This window comes from Rhinolophus ferrumequinum, chromosome 7, assembly GCF_004115265.2.
Source record: "Rhinolophus ferrumequinum isolate MPI-CBG mRhiFer1 chromosome 7, mRhiFer1_v1.p, whole genome shotgun sequence".
Classification (NCBI taxonomy): domain Eukaryota; kingdom Metazoa; phylum Chordata; class Mammalia; order Chiroptera; family Rhinolophidae; genus Rhinolophus; species Rhinolophus ferrumequinum.
The window spans coordinates 28,936,650-28,955,551 of record NC_046290.1 but is presented as its reverse complement, the minus strand read 5'-3'; the positions used below and the strand labels follow the sequence as shown (position 1 = coordinate 28,955,551).

At 34.6% G+C, this 18,902-nt stretch overlaps 1 protein-coding gene across 1 annotated transcript in view; it reads right to left on the bottom strand.

Annotated features, from left to right (window-relative positions):
* NNT (nicotinamide nucleotide transhydrogenase) overlaps positions 1-18,902 on the bottom strand; it is an 86,959-nt gene that overhangs the window by 15,558 nt on the left and 52,499 nt on the right. The window contains exons 15-19 of the mRNA XM_033110571.1: positions 18,020-18,253; positions 16,742-16,902; positions 14,536-14,715; positions 8,317-8,476; positions 6,101-6,182 (exon numbers count right to left, since the gene is read on the bottom strand). Coding sequence (XP_032966462.1) covers positions 6,101-6,182; positions 8,317-8,476; positions 14,536-14,715; positions 16,742-16,902; positions 18,020-18,253 — 817 coding nt within the window. The remainder of the gene's footprint in view (positions 1-6,100; positions 6,183-8,316; positions 8,477-14,535; positions 14,716-16,741; positions 16,903-18,019; positions 18,254-18,902) is intronic.

Here is an 18,902-nt window from a genome sequence, read left to right as displayed (position 1 = left end):
TGAACACATATACTTTCTTCGGTTTTCCTCTTTTCCACCAAAAGTTTCACTCATTTGACCAAATACACAAATAACTCCCATCACACCCACCCTCCTGCGACCGTATTTCTCAAGAAAGCAGGCTCAGTGCAAAGACACCATATTCTCTCAGAAAATCAGAACACTGACTAATTCATCACCAAACAGTGCCAGTTGTAACTCTGAAAGTCTGACACAATAGCCTGTGCTATAGCTGCTCATCATTTCAACTAGCATCTGAATTGGAAACACAATGGGGATATAAATGTTTCATAATTCAGGATATCTCAAAGCCTATTAACTAACCTCCCAGTGAATGTAAATTCTGCAGGGTCAGTTGTTTTTATCTGTGTATTCACTGATGTATTCTCAAGAACTAGAACAGTACCTGGCACAAAGTACTATCTAATTATTTGTTCAGTGAATGGTCACTAACATAAACAGTCATGTCTAAAAAGGAGGTATTACAAAGCTGGCGTGAAACTGCTAAATAATGCCTATTTCTTTACTCAGATACGATACTGGATCTTTTATTTGGTCTAATTTCTATTCTCCTCAGAAACATGAACCTTTATTGCTTTACAAATTTGCATGTCCTAGCTCTTCCTACACCCCAAAACATAACAAATCCAAGGATAAACTGTTTATTTGAATTACATGTAATTCATGAAAAACAGGAAAATCTAGTTAGTTCGACAAAATATTTCATCTTCACGTTATCTTCAAAGAATGAAAGATTTCTTAGCAAAAATAACATATTTAAACTTATAACCATGTCATACAAAACTGCAAAACACTATTAAATTGTAAATACCATTGGCAGCCAAATGTGTTTAGACAGAGGATGAAAAAATTTTAATATTTATTTTTAAAAACCTGCAAAAATTTTCATGTTATGAGTAGTATAAGAAGTTTGAAATGAACCCTCAACAATTTGTCTCTCCTTTGTATTCCTCCCCTAATTCTACTCTACTTTTCTTAGCATACTATCACATTAAATGGAATTCACTCATTGATTCATTTATGTATTTGATTTCTTTATAACTGCCGTATTTTCCCGTGTATAATGCGCACTTTTTTACCCAACTTTGTGAGGGAAGAATAGGAACATTATATATGGGTAGAACTAATTCTGTACGTATATAAATGCTTTTAATTCTTTTATTTATGCCTGTGAGTTGAAAGTGTAACTCTAGAAATCAATAACGATAGTCGTGTGCAAAATAATACCCTGGAATACAATAATCAGTTTTGTTGAACTTTCAACAGACTTGCAATGACGAAGATTTCTTGGCCTTCTATGATGAGTACATATCATAAATTTGTTACTGGTACATAAAATTTCTTGTACCTTGTATTTATTCTTGTGTTTTGTAATTATTTGTTACATAAAATTTCTTATACCATAATATGTAAAAAAATAAATGCTAAAATTCTTTTATAAAACAAAAAACAAGTACCTAAATGTAAACAAATAAAAAGTTGCATTAAAAAATTAAAATGAAAGAATATTTTTCCCTGAAAGTTTGGGCTAAAAATATGGGTGCACATTATACAGGGCAAAATACTGTGTAAACTTTTGAAAGTTGGAACAGGGCTTATGCATCCTTGCATTGTCACTACCTAGTAATAAATTTCTATCAAATTATTAATAAAAAGGTACAGCTGAACATTAACATGAAAGCAATATATAACATCACTTAGTTAATCAAAGAAGCTGATATGTGGTTTCTTAAATTCAAAAGACTTCTGTGATAGTCCAAACAATAATGCATTTATAAAAAAAAAAAAATTTACACCTCTTTCTAAGAAGTATTCACTGGGAATACTATCTCTTCTTTATAATGAAAAGCCTACCATATGAATCCAAAGACTGGGAAATAAAGAGAAAAAATGTCTGTACTCTTGTATCCTAAGATTTTTGCAATAAAATGCTTTTAGAAATCAAGCCTAAGTTAGGTAAGTTACAGAGACATTCTGAGCAACTGGGAAGCAACAATATCCCAGCCAGTAAAGAAAGTCTACGTCAGTGAACTTTCACGAAGTTCCAAAATGACCTCTTGTCATGAAACGTCACATGCTTCATTTTATAATCTCAGCTCTCTGCGAGCATGTTATGACTATGGCCAAAGTAAAGGAAAACAGGAGTGTCTCTAAATCAATCATGGGCCATGAAGCCAGACAGACTGTATGACAGATGCAATTTTTCTTGGCACCACTTGGGCATAACTAACTGATGACAATCGTATGTCCACACTGGCACATGTCCACGGGGGATGTGTGCGAGTATGTCACCACATCTGGATGTTAGGCATGCTGGGGTCCTGAGGCTCAGAGATCTACCAAAACCAGAGGCCCAGCAGCTGTGCTCAATGAACACCGTGGGAGCTCCACAGAGTGATGAAAGGACTAAATTACCGCAAACTGTAAATACAGATTTATTTCATTAACATACGAGGTAACTGCTGCAGCCATCTCTTGTTCACAGACATTTGTCTCTTTAAAAAAAGTTGTTATCTATATATATATACATATTCCTAACTTCATAAAGAAATTTTGCATTTATCCTATGAAAAGATGACACACTCAAAGCAAAATCCATAAAGTTTCTATGATTCCCTTTAAATAAAAAAAAAATCTTCACACAGAAACAAGAAAGGAAAAATATGATAATCTACTGTCATCATGTTAGCAAGGATAGTTCTCTTCCATTTAATTCAAATATGAGATTTACATAATTTGTTATAAAGCCCATGTTGAAAATTCAACATACTATACTTTTTAAAAACTGTAGTATACTAATATATAATTTCATCTTTAATATGAAATATTTAGATCAAGATACATGACTAACTTTTCCTAACTCACAAACAGCAAAATCAGACTGAACAATAATTTTATTCTGATCCTATATAATAAATTAATAAATTTATTTTTATTAATAAATTATTTGAACTATGACAATTATGTGAAACGATAAAAAGCTCTCATGAAAAGTCTATGTTCTAGTCACAAAATTAGTTCAATAAAAAACAAATTATAACTAAGAAACTATTCACACATGTTTAATTAAATATCTCCCATAAATCTTAAGTCAAATAATTACTTTTCTCATGCAGTGTGACAGAATTCATCCTAAAACAGCAGTTTATATTATGTCCTCATGGATAAAATTCAAATTTTAATCAGATCAGAAAATAAAATGTCATTTGTCTTATTCCTTTTCTTTTCAGAACATTTTTTTCCAACCCTCTTGTTCCTTTCCTTTCACATCCTGCCTTCCATCAAGCTGCCCAACTCTTAACAATGCTCTCCAACTTTGCATCTACCTATCTAACACCGGACTGTTTTTCCAAGATGTCTGGTTAATATAGGCTGATCAATGGGTAACAAAGGAGGTATGTCAAATTAATCATTCCCTTCCCTAAGTATAATTAAGACATAAAAGCCATCTTTCTCTATTTTATTATGATTGCCATTCATCTCCTAAACATTTATGTGGTGATAGAAGGCATTACTAATATACTCGACTTTTCACATGTGGATTGAATATAGAAAAACAATTTCATTTTAGAAAAATCATAGATTCTTTAGCACATCCTTTCCACTTACAGGTCTGCAAATGCTTTAAGTGGCAAAACAATGACTAAATGGGAAGCATAGTTTAATACCCTATATGAAAATAGGAAAAAGTTACAAAAATGAGACTTAAGTGAAAATTAAAAAACTAAATCAATGAGTTTTCTCATCTTCTATCTTCAATTAATCTAAGAATATACTAAACATCGGAACCATGTATATCACAGAAATGCTGGTCCTAACACAAAATAGTATTTTAACTCTATGTTTTTGAAAAACACAGATTTATAGACCACAGGAAGGTAGAGATTAGGGGAAAAAGTGACAGAAGAAAGGGAAGAAAAGGAAGGGAAGGAGGGAAAGGAGGGAGAGGAGAAGGATGGAGGGAAGGAGGAAGGAGGGAAGAAAATGCAGCTGACAGTAAAACATTTTAGATAACCCTATGATTTCATCATCTAAGTCTCTTTTACCACTAATAATAGCTGTGATACTTAAGCTGAAGATGAGGATTCTGCATCCAGTCTGGCCTGATACTCTCACCAGTTATAGGCACACTGTGCGGCTTATTTTTTTATCATCTGCCCACAGACAAATGTGTAAGATGGGCATCTAAAAGGAATGTTTGTTAACAGACATTAACAGTTATGTCAATATACATTAACATCCTGGTGGACAAACTAGTTACCTTGTCTCTGTTACTTATGGTACTACTATATCAATGAAACTGCTAGTGAAGCAGCTTCCCCATAAAACAGACAGCAGTTATCCTCCCAGAGAGAACTCCAGCCAATCCTGTCACGGACTCCCAACAGCAGAGTTCCAGAATAGAGATCCAAAGGTGTACAGGACAGATGCAAAGTACAGCCAGGTTCATCACCCACTGGCCCCATTTTTACATGCCTCAGACCCTCTGTCCAAGGTCAGGAGGAATAATCTAGAAATAAAGAGTCCTCAGCATTGCCATTCTGTTTACTTTGCCATCTTCCCGAGAGCAGAGTCCAGAGCCCAAATGGCAAGTGACAGGAACAGCTGTTACTCTAACTCATATTTGAAAAACTGTATGATTTTAGAAAAAGAAAATTTTCAGCAGTCTTTTCCACCCTGAGAGTGTGAGAACTAAATCAGTCAAACAGTAACCAGCCCACACATTCACCACTGGGTCTCACTCTTCACAGACCTCTCGTTTATTGTTTTTCTTCAGTGTGAACAACAGAAACCAAACAGACACAACTTGATGTGGTTCAAATGCTTTCCTTGACCTTCTTCCGCAAATCAAACAAACCACAGAGAAACAGGACTTCTGTTTTACCCCATTAATAAATATCTTGCAGTTTAGTATAACAAAATTTCCCTTTCTAAAATGAGCCTATATTTAGGTTTGATGCTATTAGACAGAGGGTAAAAACTAAGTAGAAAGACTAAGGCTAGAATAGGATTTTTTACAACTTAGTTTCCTCACCTAAGATTACGTATTTAAAACTCCACTTTAAGATACCAATGCACTATACACCTGAAGCTGAAGTAGAATAATACAGAATACCAACTATAATTAAGTGGATATAATATATATATATGTATATATATATATATGCATATATATATAAAATATATCCACAAGATGTGGAGTATAGCACAGGAAGATAGTGAATGGTATAGTAACAGCTATATACGATGTCAGAGGGGTAGTACATTGGGGGGGTTATCACTTTGTGAAAGGTGTAAATGTCTAACTATTATGTTTGTACACGTGAAACTAATAACAAATAAACAAAATTTAAAACATAAATAAATAAAACTCCACTTTAAGGAATAGTCATAAATGTCTGACCACTATGCTGTACACCTGAAACTAATATAATATTGAATGTCAACTATAATTGAATTTTTTTTTATTTTAATTCAGTTTCTCAGTTTAAGCCCATTAAGTGCTCGCTAGCCACATGAGGTAAGTGGCTACCATATTGGAAGAGTGCAGGTATAGAACATTTCCATTTTCACAGAAAGTTCTATGGGACAATGTTGGTATAGACTGTGACCTGCTCAACTCAGGCCTCGTGAACAGTATCTGAGCCCATCTCCGGTTCTCACCACTCAAAACAAATGACAGAAAGACTAGTACTTTCAGGGATCATTTCTATAGTTGTTACGGGAGGAGTTTCTCTGAACATGCAGAGCACCAGAAATGGAGGGCTGCTTGCTGTTGACCGAGTATAAAGTAACAGTTATGTAAGAAGTGTTCTTACCACATAAAATAAATTTTTAAGTGGTAGTAAATAGGCCAAACTGCTAATAGTAGTTGTCTCTGGGCAACGGGACTATAATTACTTTTTTCTTTTTCCTATTTATGTGTTCTTGGATTTTAGTCAATAAGCACAATATTCTTTTCTTAATTAATAGAAATTACATACAAGATTTTTAAAAAAAGAAATACTCATCTAAAAAAAAGTCATCTGTTTTCCTTTTCTTTCACACACACTGCAAGCCTCTCACTGGAAGCACTTACCTGACTTTTTTGCCCTGTTCAGAGAGCATCTTTACCAAATCGGCGATAGGGTACTGAGCTTTGGCCGCACAGAGACCATAGCCTACAAGGAACGTTAAGAACACAGAAGAATATGGTTTTTATTTTGAAATTTTATGAACATAATTTTATGCCCAAAAGGCAATCAGTTAACAGGACTAGAAATGAAAGCAAACCTATAATATGGAGTTTGTAAAATACTGGACTGAATTTCAAATTCAAAATCTAATGGTTCCCTCCTCAATCTTCTGTAGTGCCTGATACTGCTGGCCACGCCTCCCCACACACCACACCACACATACACCTGTGTCTCTCTCTCTCACTCACACACACACTTCACTCTTGCTCTTACTCTTTCTTTCTCTCTCTGTCTCTCTCATAAATGTTTTTAAATTATCTTCACACTTGGCTTTGATAACACTGCAATCCCTGGTTCCCCTCCTAACTTTGTTCCTATTCTTCCTCGATTTCTGTGACTAGATCTCCTTACACAATGAAGGTCCCCCAGGGCTTTAACTTTGCCACTCACACTCTCCTTGGGAAATTTCAGCCCACCCCACGGCTTCAAAAACCATCTGACGACTCCCAATCTGTCTCCAGGCTCAGCTGTCTGTCATTTGAGCACCAGTACAGCATGTCCATTGTCCCATCTCCACCTCAAACTTAATGTCTCCAAAAAAGAACTTAGAAACTAATAATTAAAAAAAAAAAAACATTTAATAAAAAAATAAAATAAAGGGGAAACCCTTTTTTCTCAAAAACAAAACTTCCCCTCTGACAAAGGACAAAAAAAAAAACATTTCTAATGTTATTACAGTTATAACTAAAAACTTCATACGTCTTCCTTCTCCTTAAACCCCCTACAATTCTGCCCATTCTCCTTGTAAAATGAATCACACATCTGTCCCCAACTTTTCTACACCCACTTTTCCAAATACCAAGTCTCTTCTCAAGCTATTGCCTCTGACTTCTCCCACCCCCGATACCACCCATCCTCTAAGGCCCAAAACAAATCCTTACCTCCCGACAATCCTTCTTAGGTTTCCCATGATAGAAAAATTGTCTACACAATCCAACTTGGCCCTTATCATAACCCACCTTAACTTTATTTATCGATCTGACTTCTTCACTAGATGGAAAATGCCCAAAGGGAAAAGAGTGTGTCCTTTACATCTTTCCACCTTTGTACTCTAGTGACATGTTTCTCAACAGGTAACACTAATGCCACTTTGGCTGGATCAATTCTTCATGCAGGAATGTCCCAGGTATTATAGCATATTTATAGCTTATCTGCTCCCACACTATAACTGACGGTAGCAGTTTTCTCTTTGAGACAATCAAAATCCCAAGCCCACATTTTCAAATGTCTCCAGAAAATGACATTTTACCCAACTGAGAAGGCTTGCACCTGAACATTCAGTTCTGCTAATGTCTGTTATTTGTATCTTATAACCAATCAACAAACTACCCACATATCAACAGATTTTCTTTACAGAAAACTCCTATGAGTTTTCTGAATGATAGAGTTAAAATCATAATTTGAAGCCAATGTATTGCTTGTAACATCAGCATTCTGTAATCACAGTGAAGAAGAACTGAACTAAACCTCAGAAAAGAAGGACACCGAGGCCTGGAAAGATTATACAACTTGGTCAATTTCATGTCGACCGTTAGAAGCAAAACTAAGAACCAAAGTAAGATGCTATGACTCCCAGACCAAGCTTTTTCTCCTAGGCTATGTGACCTCACCTTGTTGGCAACCACAGGTTTCTCTATGATTTTTAAATATTTATTTTTGAAAAGAAAGAGATTATCATTTACTAACATTTACTGAGCGAGTCTAATAAGTGAGCTAGACACTCTCATATACTAAACTTAATCCTGACAATAGGCCCAAAACTTATCAATGAGAAATAAATAACCAAGACTCAAAGATGATTTAAACATTTGTACAAAATCACAGAATGACACTGCTAGAACCATTACATCAATTTGTGGACTTTCTATGTGATCCCCAAAATATTAACCTAAGCTGAGAATTCTCATTATTTTTCATTTAGTAATGATAGGATTGCTTCTAAGTTTCCAAAAATGAAGAAGTTCCCATTAGATTTTTTTTCTTATTATAAGAAACTGTTTTGATGTAATCAGTTGCAATTAAAGGTTGTTTGCTTTTTTTTTTAATTTGGTTTTCTTACCTGGAGTAATAATAATGCTACTAGCTTCTCGAATCATGTCAATTGCATTCTCAAGGTTGATTTCTGTATGTGTGCCAGAAATTTCCATGGGTTTTCCACCAGCTGTTGAAGTGGTACCATAGCCTCCAAGAATCACATTAGCCAGGGAGCGATTCATTGCCTGGAACACAAAATTATTAGCTGTGAGAGTTTAATCCATGTAACTTTTTGAAAATAATAAGAATCCTATGTACATGATATTCAGAATCAGTTAAAGAGGTTTATGTAATCATCTAAAACATTTTAACCAGATAAATTTGATCTAGCTTCTGAAAATTATTTCAAAAATTTAAATGAAAAGACATCTGGGAAATCAAAGCATTTTTTCTATAAAATCCACTGTATACTGACATATTTTCAGTAAAGGAGTAATTATAAAAGCATTTAATAGAAAGTTACTAATAACAATAAGAAATTAATGAAAAATTCAGATCTAGTTATTATTATCTGTATACTGAATTCTACCTCCACATTCACGTGTATTTCACAAGAGTAAAACAAAACGACAGGAATAAGAAGTTTTATAAGGTGACCCTACAGATCTCAGGTGAATTCTGCTACCAGCTGCAAGCCGTCAAGAGGCAATCAGGAGGAAATCAAAAGGGATTCATTTCATTTAGAACTCTGCTGCCCTCTGCCGTCAAAAAACAAAGAAATGTAGAGGTTGATAACGTCTGATTTTCCAAATCAGCTCCATGAAGCTATTAGTAGAAGTGACTGGATTCATTATTAGACTCCTAAAATATTTCGCTTCCAAAAAGATAGATGAGTGAGTTTATATGTACTGTTTCATTATAATTTACACCTACCCTTTTAATCAGAAAAACAATCTTGGGGAAAAAAACAATAGGAAGGCACTTTTCATTGCATGTTCAGTTACTATCACCCGACAATGTATCGTACAACCACCACAAAGAAAATGTGACAAGAATTGATCTGGTTTTGAAAACAGTTCATTTGTAGACCTCTGGGAGGTGAGGTGGTAAAAGGAAAGAAAAAAGACAAGAAGCTAGATGTTCTGAGTAATCAAATGCATTGCAAGAATTCAAATCACTGTACATGATCAAAGCAGTCATTCTACATAATTACAACTGATTTATCACTTCAGAAAAAATTCCAAAAAATTATTAAACCCTATTTTAAGGGTGGTGATAAACATACCATTGACCCATTGTTTATACCATTTAAAGGTTACGTGTCAATCTATTAAGTAAAAACAAAAAAGACAACATTTTATTATTAAAAGTTCTTGGGGATTTTACAGTAAAAATCACCTTAGGAAAAAAACATTACCACCATCCAAAGACAGCCCATCCTGGTACCACCTTAGGGGAGACAAGTACATATATTGCTGAGAGGGGACAGAGGTAAAGGAAAGGAGGAAAAGGAGTAGAGAAGATGAGCAGAGAGCCACCCTTGACTAAAGGCAACATATCAATAACCTAAGTTTCAAATGTGAACCAAATGTTGTCAGAATTTAACTTGTTCTTTTGACCTAAGCTCATTGATCAGATACAACATTCACATTTTACAGAGCCTAAAATCTAGTAAACTTGTGTAAGATTATTACATATAAAATAAAGCCCAGAATACCTTTATATATATTAACAGACAAGAGGGTCAGAGAAAAATTAAAGTAATGCTTTTAATTAAGTTCATAGTCCCAATCTGACGTGAAGTTTTAAGTTCTTACTACAACCTCCTCTATTTAAATCCAAGGTTTAATGAAAATCTAAATAGCCACCCTGAGACTTCCCAAATATTCAACATCTATTGATTTTGATATATTCTTTCTAGTTTTGAATTACAGAATTCTGAAATTACCAAAAATATGTTCCACCAAATTTTTGCCCTTAAAAACTGATTCAAAGGACTATTTCAGACATTAAGATATTTCTGTCATAGATAACTTAAATACACACACACACACACACACACACACATACACACCCATTCCATGACCTGCAATCCTGTAGAGGAACAGACAATAGAGGGCCATGATGTAGAGACAGATGTAGAACATATAACCACTTTATTCTGACTTGACTTAAAAGGAACCATTCTTTACTTCCTATAAAACTGAATGAAGGAGAAGGAAAGAACTTCTGAGGACACATAATTAATGTGTACCCACTTCTGATGGCATCTTAGGGAGAAAAAAAAGGGAACCACACAGTAGTTTAACAATCAAAGTCAACTTGTTAAACACGTATCCACAATTATATCACCATTAAACTAATTCCATGTGGTCTCTTAAAAACAATTATTTTTCATCTCTGAATTTACCATTGCAACATCATATTTTCAACAAATGTTTAGGGTTTAAGGATTTGTTTTGTTTCTTTTTTTTTTTTTTTTTGGCTGGCTTAAGTGATTAATGAGACTATCCTGTGACCACTGATCCACAGATTGAAGAGTTCCCAGCTTCCAAGACAAAGTATTTGCAACACTGTCCAACACTGTTCCTTTTAAGTTACTAAGCTCTATAATGAAAATTGTATGCTACATTAAAGAAAGCCTTAATTCACATACTTCTAAGGAAAATGTAAAAAAAAAAAAATCTGAACACAAAGGAAAGGTCATAAAACAAGACAAAAACCACAGCAATAATCACACACATCCATCTACTAGCATCTCTCATTTCAATGCTTTGCAGGTACTAATTAATTGGTGGCAAGACAAAAAAAATTTTTCTTTTTTTTGGTTTGGATTTGATCCACTTCATTCTGTTCTATTTTCATTTGGAAACGAGCGACAAAGTGCAAAAATCAAAAAAATTGGTCTAAAAATGTTGTTCCGTCTTTGCAAGCCCTCTATTTCCCAGGACACTATCTCAAGCAAATGGACTATAAAATCATAAAGAGGTCAATGTCTAATGACATCTGGATATAAAGCAAAATCATTCATTTACACTGGGTGTTGGGCACTGTTGACATTTTACGATACTGGATCTGTGTAACCACAACATTAGGCTCGGAGGACACCCAAAAGAATTTTTTGTCAGAATAAAAATTTAGTTTTCGGGATGCTAATTAGCCACTTGGGGTGCATTCCATTCCCTCTCACATAACAAAACCAGTCTATTCTGGTCTATTCTGGTTTGGACTTGCATGTTTCCTTCAATAAATAATTAAATAATGCAGGTAAAATATTGGTAATATTAATGTATATTGATATATGATAGTATAACTGCTACCAGAACCTATTCAGAAAGGATGCCAAAATGTGAAATTAGCTAACAAACAAAATGTTCATCTAATGTTCATTCAAAAATTATTATATTCATTTGAATGTACTAGGTGCTAGGTCAGACTCCATAAATACAAAAGAGAATAATAAATGACATCTTAAAATAGCTCCCTTGTAAAATGAGAATAATATTTCCTACCTCCAGAATTAGTGTGGTGGGTATTTGTAAAGCTAATATTTGTAAAGTACCCAATGTAGTGCCAGCAGTACTGTACTTCACCCAATTACGAGCAGCTATTTCATTTTTATTAGTAATATGAATCACTCCGTGCTGCTAAGCACCAGCCGTGAAGAAACAGTTTCTTATAAGAAATAAGCACAGGCTAAGAATCAATGAAGATCAATGTGAAAAGTCAGAAGTCAGGAAAATTTAGAAGGAAAGAAAATTTCTATCTTCAAAATTGAAAAATATGGCAGGCTTGTTTTGTTGTTATTGTCTTGTTTGTTTTCTAATAAGTATGCAGTAAAACAAGCACTTCACACATCACTAACTGGTGAAAGATTGACTAGAGAATTATTTGTGGAAATCAATTTATCAACATCAACAGCCAACAAGATCATACTCCCTTTGTCCAAGTTCATCGTACTTATAAAAATTTGACCTAAGGAAATAATCAAAGATGCACAAGGAGAATGTACTGCAGAGAAAAAAAGTTCAAAACAATTAATAATATGGACTTGGATAAATAATGATATATCTATGTGATATAGTAACATCTCAGTAGACACTAAAAATTATTAGAAAACTGTTAGAAACTGAAACAACATAGAATGTGTTTAAACATATGCAAGTAAAAAGATCAGAATTAGAATATTAAATGTTAACAGTTAAGTGATAATGGGGTTGTAGATTATTTTATATTCTTATTTATCCTTGTCTATTTTCTTCCAAATTTCCCACATTAAACATCTTTTATTTTTATAATTGAATAATTTTTAAAAATTAAAGCTTCAACTGTCCTTAAATCTACATTAATACAATTTCCTATTACAAATAGAGTATCAATCTGACCTAGTGTGACACGTATGGTCAGACAGCTATAAGAATACCTTGTTAGCCTTATGCACAGTATAGAAATAAAAAATATCTGTGGTATCCCAACAATAAACAGTGGCAGTGGAAATAGAAAGAAACAGAAAAACGAGACAAAATAGTTAAAGAAATATGAAAGAATAGAAAAAAGATAAGCGAAAGATGACATAATGAAAGAACTACACATAGAAGAGTACTTTCAATTAGAGCCTCTTACTGTCTTATTCTAGTTACTGTTACAGAACTGCTACTGCAAAAGTTACTGTAGTTACTATAACCAACAATAATATAAGCAACTAAATAAAGAAGGCACAGGAGAGGAAATAAAAGAGACATAGACACACAGAAATTTGGGGAATACTATTAATAAATTTAAGAACCTAAAGAAAACCATTTAAGAAAAAAAAGGATAAAGGCAAGAAGGTACCCATGATGACACTTCAAGAACTAGGTACAAGACTTTCTCTCTTCTCCCCGTATCAGTAAGCCACTAACTTTGTTAAAATTCAAATCTTCCCATTTAATCTTAAAATCAGCACTTTGATCAACCACAAAGACTAATGAAAATCTGCTGCCCCCTGCTGGTCATTCAAATTCACCAAATGAAGCCGTCAAACTAAGGGTTAAAAGCTCATTTTTAGAAAAAAGCTATTTCTCATACAATTGAATAATTTTTTTCTTCTTCATAAACATTTGTTTTTAAAAACCCCAAATGACACTTTTTTTCGACACAAACTTCTTCCTTTCCAAATTCCCTGAACAACTTGGGGGACCTAATTTCAAAACCTCTTAGCTTGTTTTGAACTTGGGCTATCAAATCCTTTATTTTGCAATAGGACCAAAGAAAACTAATTTTTATTATAAAAAATAAATCAGCATTTAATTTACAGGGAGTTTTTCAATTAAAATATAAGAGAAATCTGAATTGTAAAATAAGGGGTTTTTTTAATATTGTAATGAAAGAGTGAAGGTGGGGTAAGTATCCTTTTCCTGAATTATTAATCAGTGTAAAGTTCACATTCTGATTTCACTCAGTTTCATGTTTGTCCTTTCACAGTCATTTAAAACTATTATTTAGAGAATAATATCCATAATTAGAAAAAGGTTTCTAGTCAAACTTTTAATTATTTGCAGGATATCTTCTTGCCATCAAGAGAATTAAAAACAAAAAGGAGGCTAGAAAGTATTTGTCTTGTTAATATTTTTTTCTTTTTTTTTTAAATCATGCTGACCACAAAACTTCAAGAGAGGCACTCTCACAGATGACCAGTGGGAGTGTAAAGTGCAGCATGTTTCTGGAAACAACACAGCAATAAGCAGAAAGAGCCCATAAAATGAGCATATCCTTTTGCTTCTAGGAATCGATCGTAAGACAAAAATCAGAAGATGTATCTATGTACCAGGAGAAATAAAAATCAAACAACCTAACAGCATTAAGGAAAAAGCAAATAAATTTTGTACGTCCATATGATGGATTACTATGAAGTCCCTTGAAATAATATTTGAAAAGCATTTTTAATAAGAAAATGGAAAGTATATAGTTTGTAAGATTTTTAAAATTTCAATGTAAAACAGTGTACTATATGATCAGACAAGTAAAATACACCAAGAAGTAATACACAAAGAAAAAGAATAGATGGAAATAACCCCAAATCTGAAGTGTTTATCTCCAGATGGCAGTCAGAAGATTTTTCTTTTTACATTCAATTTTCCTTATCATCTACACTTGAGTACTTCAAAAAGCAGTCTTGCAAATGTATTCCAACAATACAGTCTGATAGTTCTGCTGAAGAGAATAAAAGCAGACGCAGTTGTTTTTACTGTAAATAAGAGAAATGACAGGCACATTCTTCTCTGCAGAACACCATTTCCTTTCCTTTCAGACACGTGATTCTTACCACACACATGATGTAGGACAGGATAGCACCAGAGGAGCCGATGAGCGCGCCCACGATGGTCAGCAGGTTGTTGTTGAGCAGGAAACCCTCCGCACACAGGGCCCAGCCTGAGTAGCTGTTCAGCACCGTGATGACGACTGGCATGTCCGCACCCCCGATAGCAGCCGTCAAAGTCACGCCCTAGGACGGAAAGCAAAGTGTAACTCAAAATTATTAAAACATCTGACACTGAACATCCTGGTTCTTAATCACTACTGTTTTCCAATTAGTATCTTTATATTTTTATATTCCACTGCTGGTGCCTCCTATCAGACCAACTTCCACAGATAAAACAAATGTAAACACTGAATCACCTCCCCCACCAAAAAAAAAAATCCCTAAATCTCTAAAAGACCGTGATGAAAAGCATGCAGAAACTGGAGAGGGGTCTACACTTGGAAAAAAGTTAACAGTACCGAGTGAATTTCCCAGGGGTGTTGGCCTAAGGGCAGGCCTTCATGGGTGCCAAGTGAAACAGCTAAAACTAAAATATAAGTCCACAGTCTTACTAGTTTGAAGATCTAAGATTATGGCTTAGGGTGACTAAGGCAGTTAGAAAGTGAAAAGGGAAATTCTGCAAAGGAGTAGGCTAGAAAAAGAAAGCCCCAATTCCTATGTATAAACGCTGCCCAAATCTCTGACTCCTGAACTAGGCACATGTGGTCATATTCCAAGCAATTCTGTTAAGGATAGAATAGCAATAGATTGCAGCTGCCCACCATCCTAGGGGAGCCAGAATTTGAAATTTGGATCCAGCCATGTGAGCTGCCTACAAAGATAAATGAATAAAAAATTATAATCAATACACTTTAAAGGAATACAACAGAATCCAAAGTCTCTATAATATATCATTCATGATGTCCATAATGCAACCCAAAATCACTAAAAACGGGAAAGGAAAGGGATGGTGGGGAGAAAGAATTTTGTTTTTTATTCCACATATTTCTATGTATTTTGAGTTTGTTACAATGTAAATGTACTCATGTATTACTTAAGTAAGCCAAAAGCAATGAAATTCGTCTACAAAATATTTTATCTTACTCATTCTCACAGAGTCATCACGTATCTTTTAAGTATCAAATTCACCTCTTCTCAAAAATAACAATTCTTGAAATTTTAACATTGAAATGCTACAGGTTTGATTTTGAGATTTTTTTTACCTCTTCTGCCCTATTAGATAGAAAATATCAAAACTATTTTTCTTTTGTTTAAAATAAAACAAAAATCAGTGCTATGTAAGTCAGAATAAAATTGGATTATCAGTAGTCATATAAACATAGAATTTTAAGTTACTTTTCAGTGTTGTAAAAGTTCTGTGCTTAAATCATGCCCTAACTCAAATATTACATAAAAATCAGTATCATTGTAACACTGTAAACCTTGTATTTCTGAACCAAGCAGCCAATAAGTGTTTATAAGCAATTACTCTATGTCTAACTTTGTGCTAAGCACTGTAAATTATTTTTTAAAAACTTAAAACATAAATTTTGCCTACAATGTATACACTACACTAGATAAACATAAATCAGTTAGTAACACAGAGCTATATGCAACAGCATTATACACTGATACAATAAAATGCTAAATTGTAAAATATAGACAACTAAAGAATACGGTATGTATCAATATACTAAATGCAAAGAGTAGAAAGAGGACCAACCTATCATGAAAGGCTTTACTGAACTCCCTCACTGAACACAAGAGTTTATTAACTGCATTTCATTTTATAGAATTATTTGACTTGGTGTCATAGCTTCCAATGAACGTGAGAGCAACTAATGGGCAGGAACTATCTTATACTTATCACATAAACCTCAAAGCACTACTGTGTAGGCCTTGTCACATAGCAGGCACATAATAAGTGGAATTTACATGCTTGGCTTTTTTAAAGTCCTTTTCACCAACAAATTGATTCATTGAAAAGATGCCAGAGCAATAAATATGTTACATGTGACAACTTGAAAGGAACAATTAAGTGGAGAGAAAGAGTGACGTTCTTCTTATACCTTTCTATTTTCTCCAGATTCTAAGATAAACAATAAGATCATTTTAAAACATATTTATTCCATCAGTCATTCTGAAGAGAGAGAAATATGATTAGACTGTAATCTAACAAAATAGTCCCCGTTCCTCGCTAAGTGTCTGCTTTCCATCCCTGACTTCTTACCATGACGGCAGAGAGAGCCGACACAGAGCCCAGACAGAGAATGCCAGTGCTGAAGCTGGGGTCTATCATGTATGGGATCATTCCACCCACACTAGCAGTCAGCAGGCCTGCATTGAGTAAGTGCCTTCCAGGGAGCAGGAGAGGGGCAGAATTCAGGATACCTAGAACCAAGCACATGGCAGTCAGAACCTAGAACATGTAATAAGAAACTCCCACACACATACTCCTAAGCATATGTCATTTAATCTTAAAGTACCAAAATGTAACCTTAGAATTAAAACATGGTATTTAAAATACCACGTTATATCACCAGATACCAAAACATAAAAACAAATTAGAGTTCTTACACATAACAAATATTAACGGAAGAAAAGTATGGCTCAACTTTTCTTTAATCACACACATTTCTTTACTCTCTGCCATGGAATCTTGAGGAGTCCCTTTTTTCCCATAGGACCAACACGGAAGTTGTTAAGTGTGGTTTTATTTATGTGAAACTTCAAAACAAAGTCCTAGCACACTAGCATTTCTGATTCTATCAACTGAGCCCAAGTGAGAAGAACCTGGTTTGCTAGTTGTTTCTGACGACAGAGCATGAAACAAGGACGTTGTAGGTTTGAGGGTTTTTTTTGTGATTTTTAAGCTTCATGGAAGTTCATTTAATTTTAATGACTTGATTACTAAGAGGCAAGATCAGAGTTATAAAACACAACTAGTTTCTCTAGAGACTCACTTTTTCATGAAAACACTGAAAGTGGCCCATGTGACGGTTTTTTGGTCCTATTTTCATGACTGGCTTTAGCAGTAGCAAAAGTTGCCAAACTAGAGCCCTAAGATATGCATTTGTTTTCAAGATAAGTACTGTATACTAATCACATGAACTTATTCAATAAGCTTCTCTCTATTTTGGAAAATATATAAAGTTCATTTCTGTGAACTCTGCACAGGCATCTCTAACCAAGGATTATGAAGATGTTATTTTGTTCATATGTATTATCAAATGTCAACAGTCCCTCTGTGCAAATTTCTGCGTGCCGGTTTCCTCCACTAGCTGCCCTCAGAAGAAACAGCTTCAAAGCTTTATGAGTATGAGATTTACAAGGAACAATAAAGGGAAGCCATCTTTATAGAGAGAAAAGAGCATTTATATACTTCTGAGTACTATACAAACTTTACACCTAACAAGTTCTACTGTTGAGCTATTTTCTGAAATTGAAATGGAGCCCTAAACCCCCGAAACAATAGAAATATACCTTTACATTATGTTGAATCACTTACCCTGCAATTTTCCATAGGCAACAAGAGACCCACTAAACGTGACACCACCGATATAAGTACCGAGGTAGGCCACAATCTTGGTGAGGTTTGCTGCTGGATCCACAGCAAAATGTGGATATTCTACAATATACTCAGCTATGCAAGTAAGCACAGCGGCCAAGCCCACTAAACTGTGGAAAGCAGCAACTAACTGAGGTAAATCGGAAATCTGGATACGTTTGGCAATTGTCAATCCTGTTGGGAAATGAAGGTCAAAGAGAAATTAAAATTTGACAGACCCTGGAGAAGTAACCACAATAAAGATCACACTTCCATCCTTGTCACCAATAAATATCTGCTTCCAAGTATGGGCTAAATATAGTCTATAGAGATTATATAGGAGGTAAGGACACTGGCTGTACTTGTATATACCCTTTCAAAATAGCAGGTTTTCTCAACACCATCTAACCAAGGCCCAACTCCAAAAAATCCAAACACACAGCATCATCATGTGCCTCTTCCCCTTGCAACTATCGAACACGCCCCTGGCCTACCCCATCTTCAGATTACTTAACACTCCAATTAAATCCCCTTAAATTCTCCCCACAGCATGAATAACCCAGGCCCTCTTCTCTATAAGCCAACACTTGCTCCTGAAACAGCTGGAATATGAAGAAGACCTAGGTTTTCAGGTGGGTGGGTGGGAGCCAAGGCCAAAGGTAAAGAAATGCAAATATGTAGTGGATGGGGGGTATGGGGTGGAAAGAAATGCAAATATCTGTATAGTAAATGTCCAAATTAGGAGATTCTAAAGGAGTTGCATGGCTCTAGATAGGTGATATAGAAGGAGTGGGGCTCAGAATATTTGCTAAGGTAATGTCTAAAAGGTCTCCTGCCATGAACC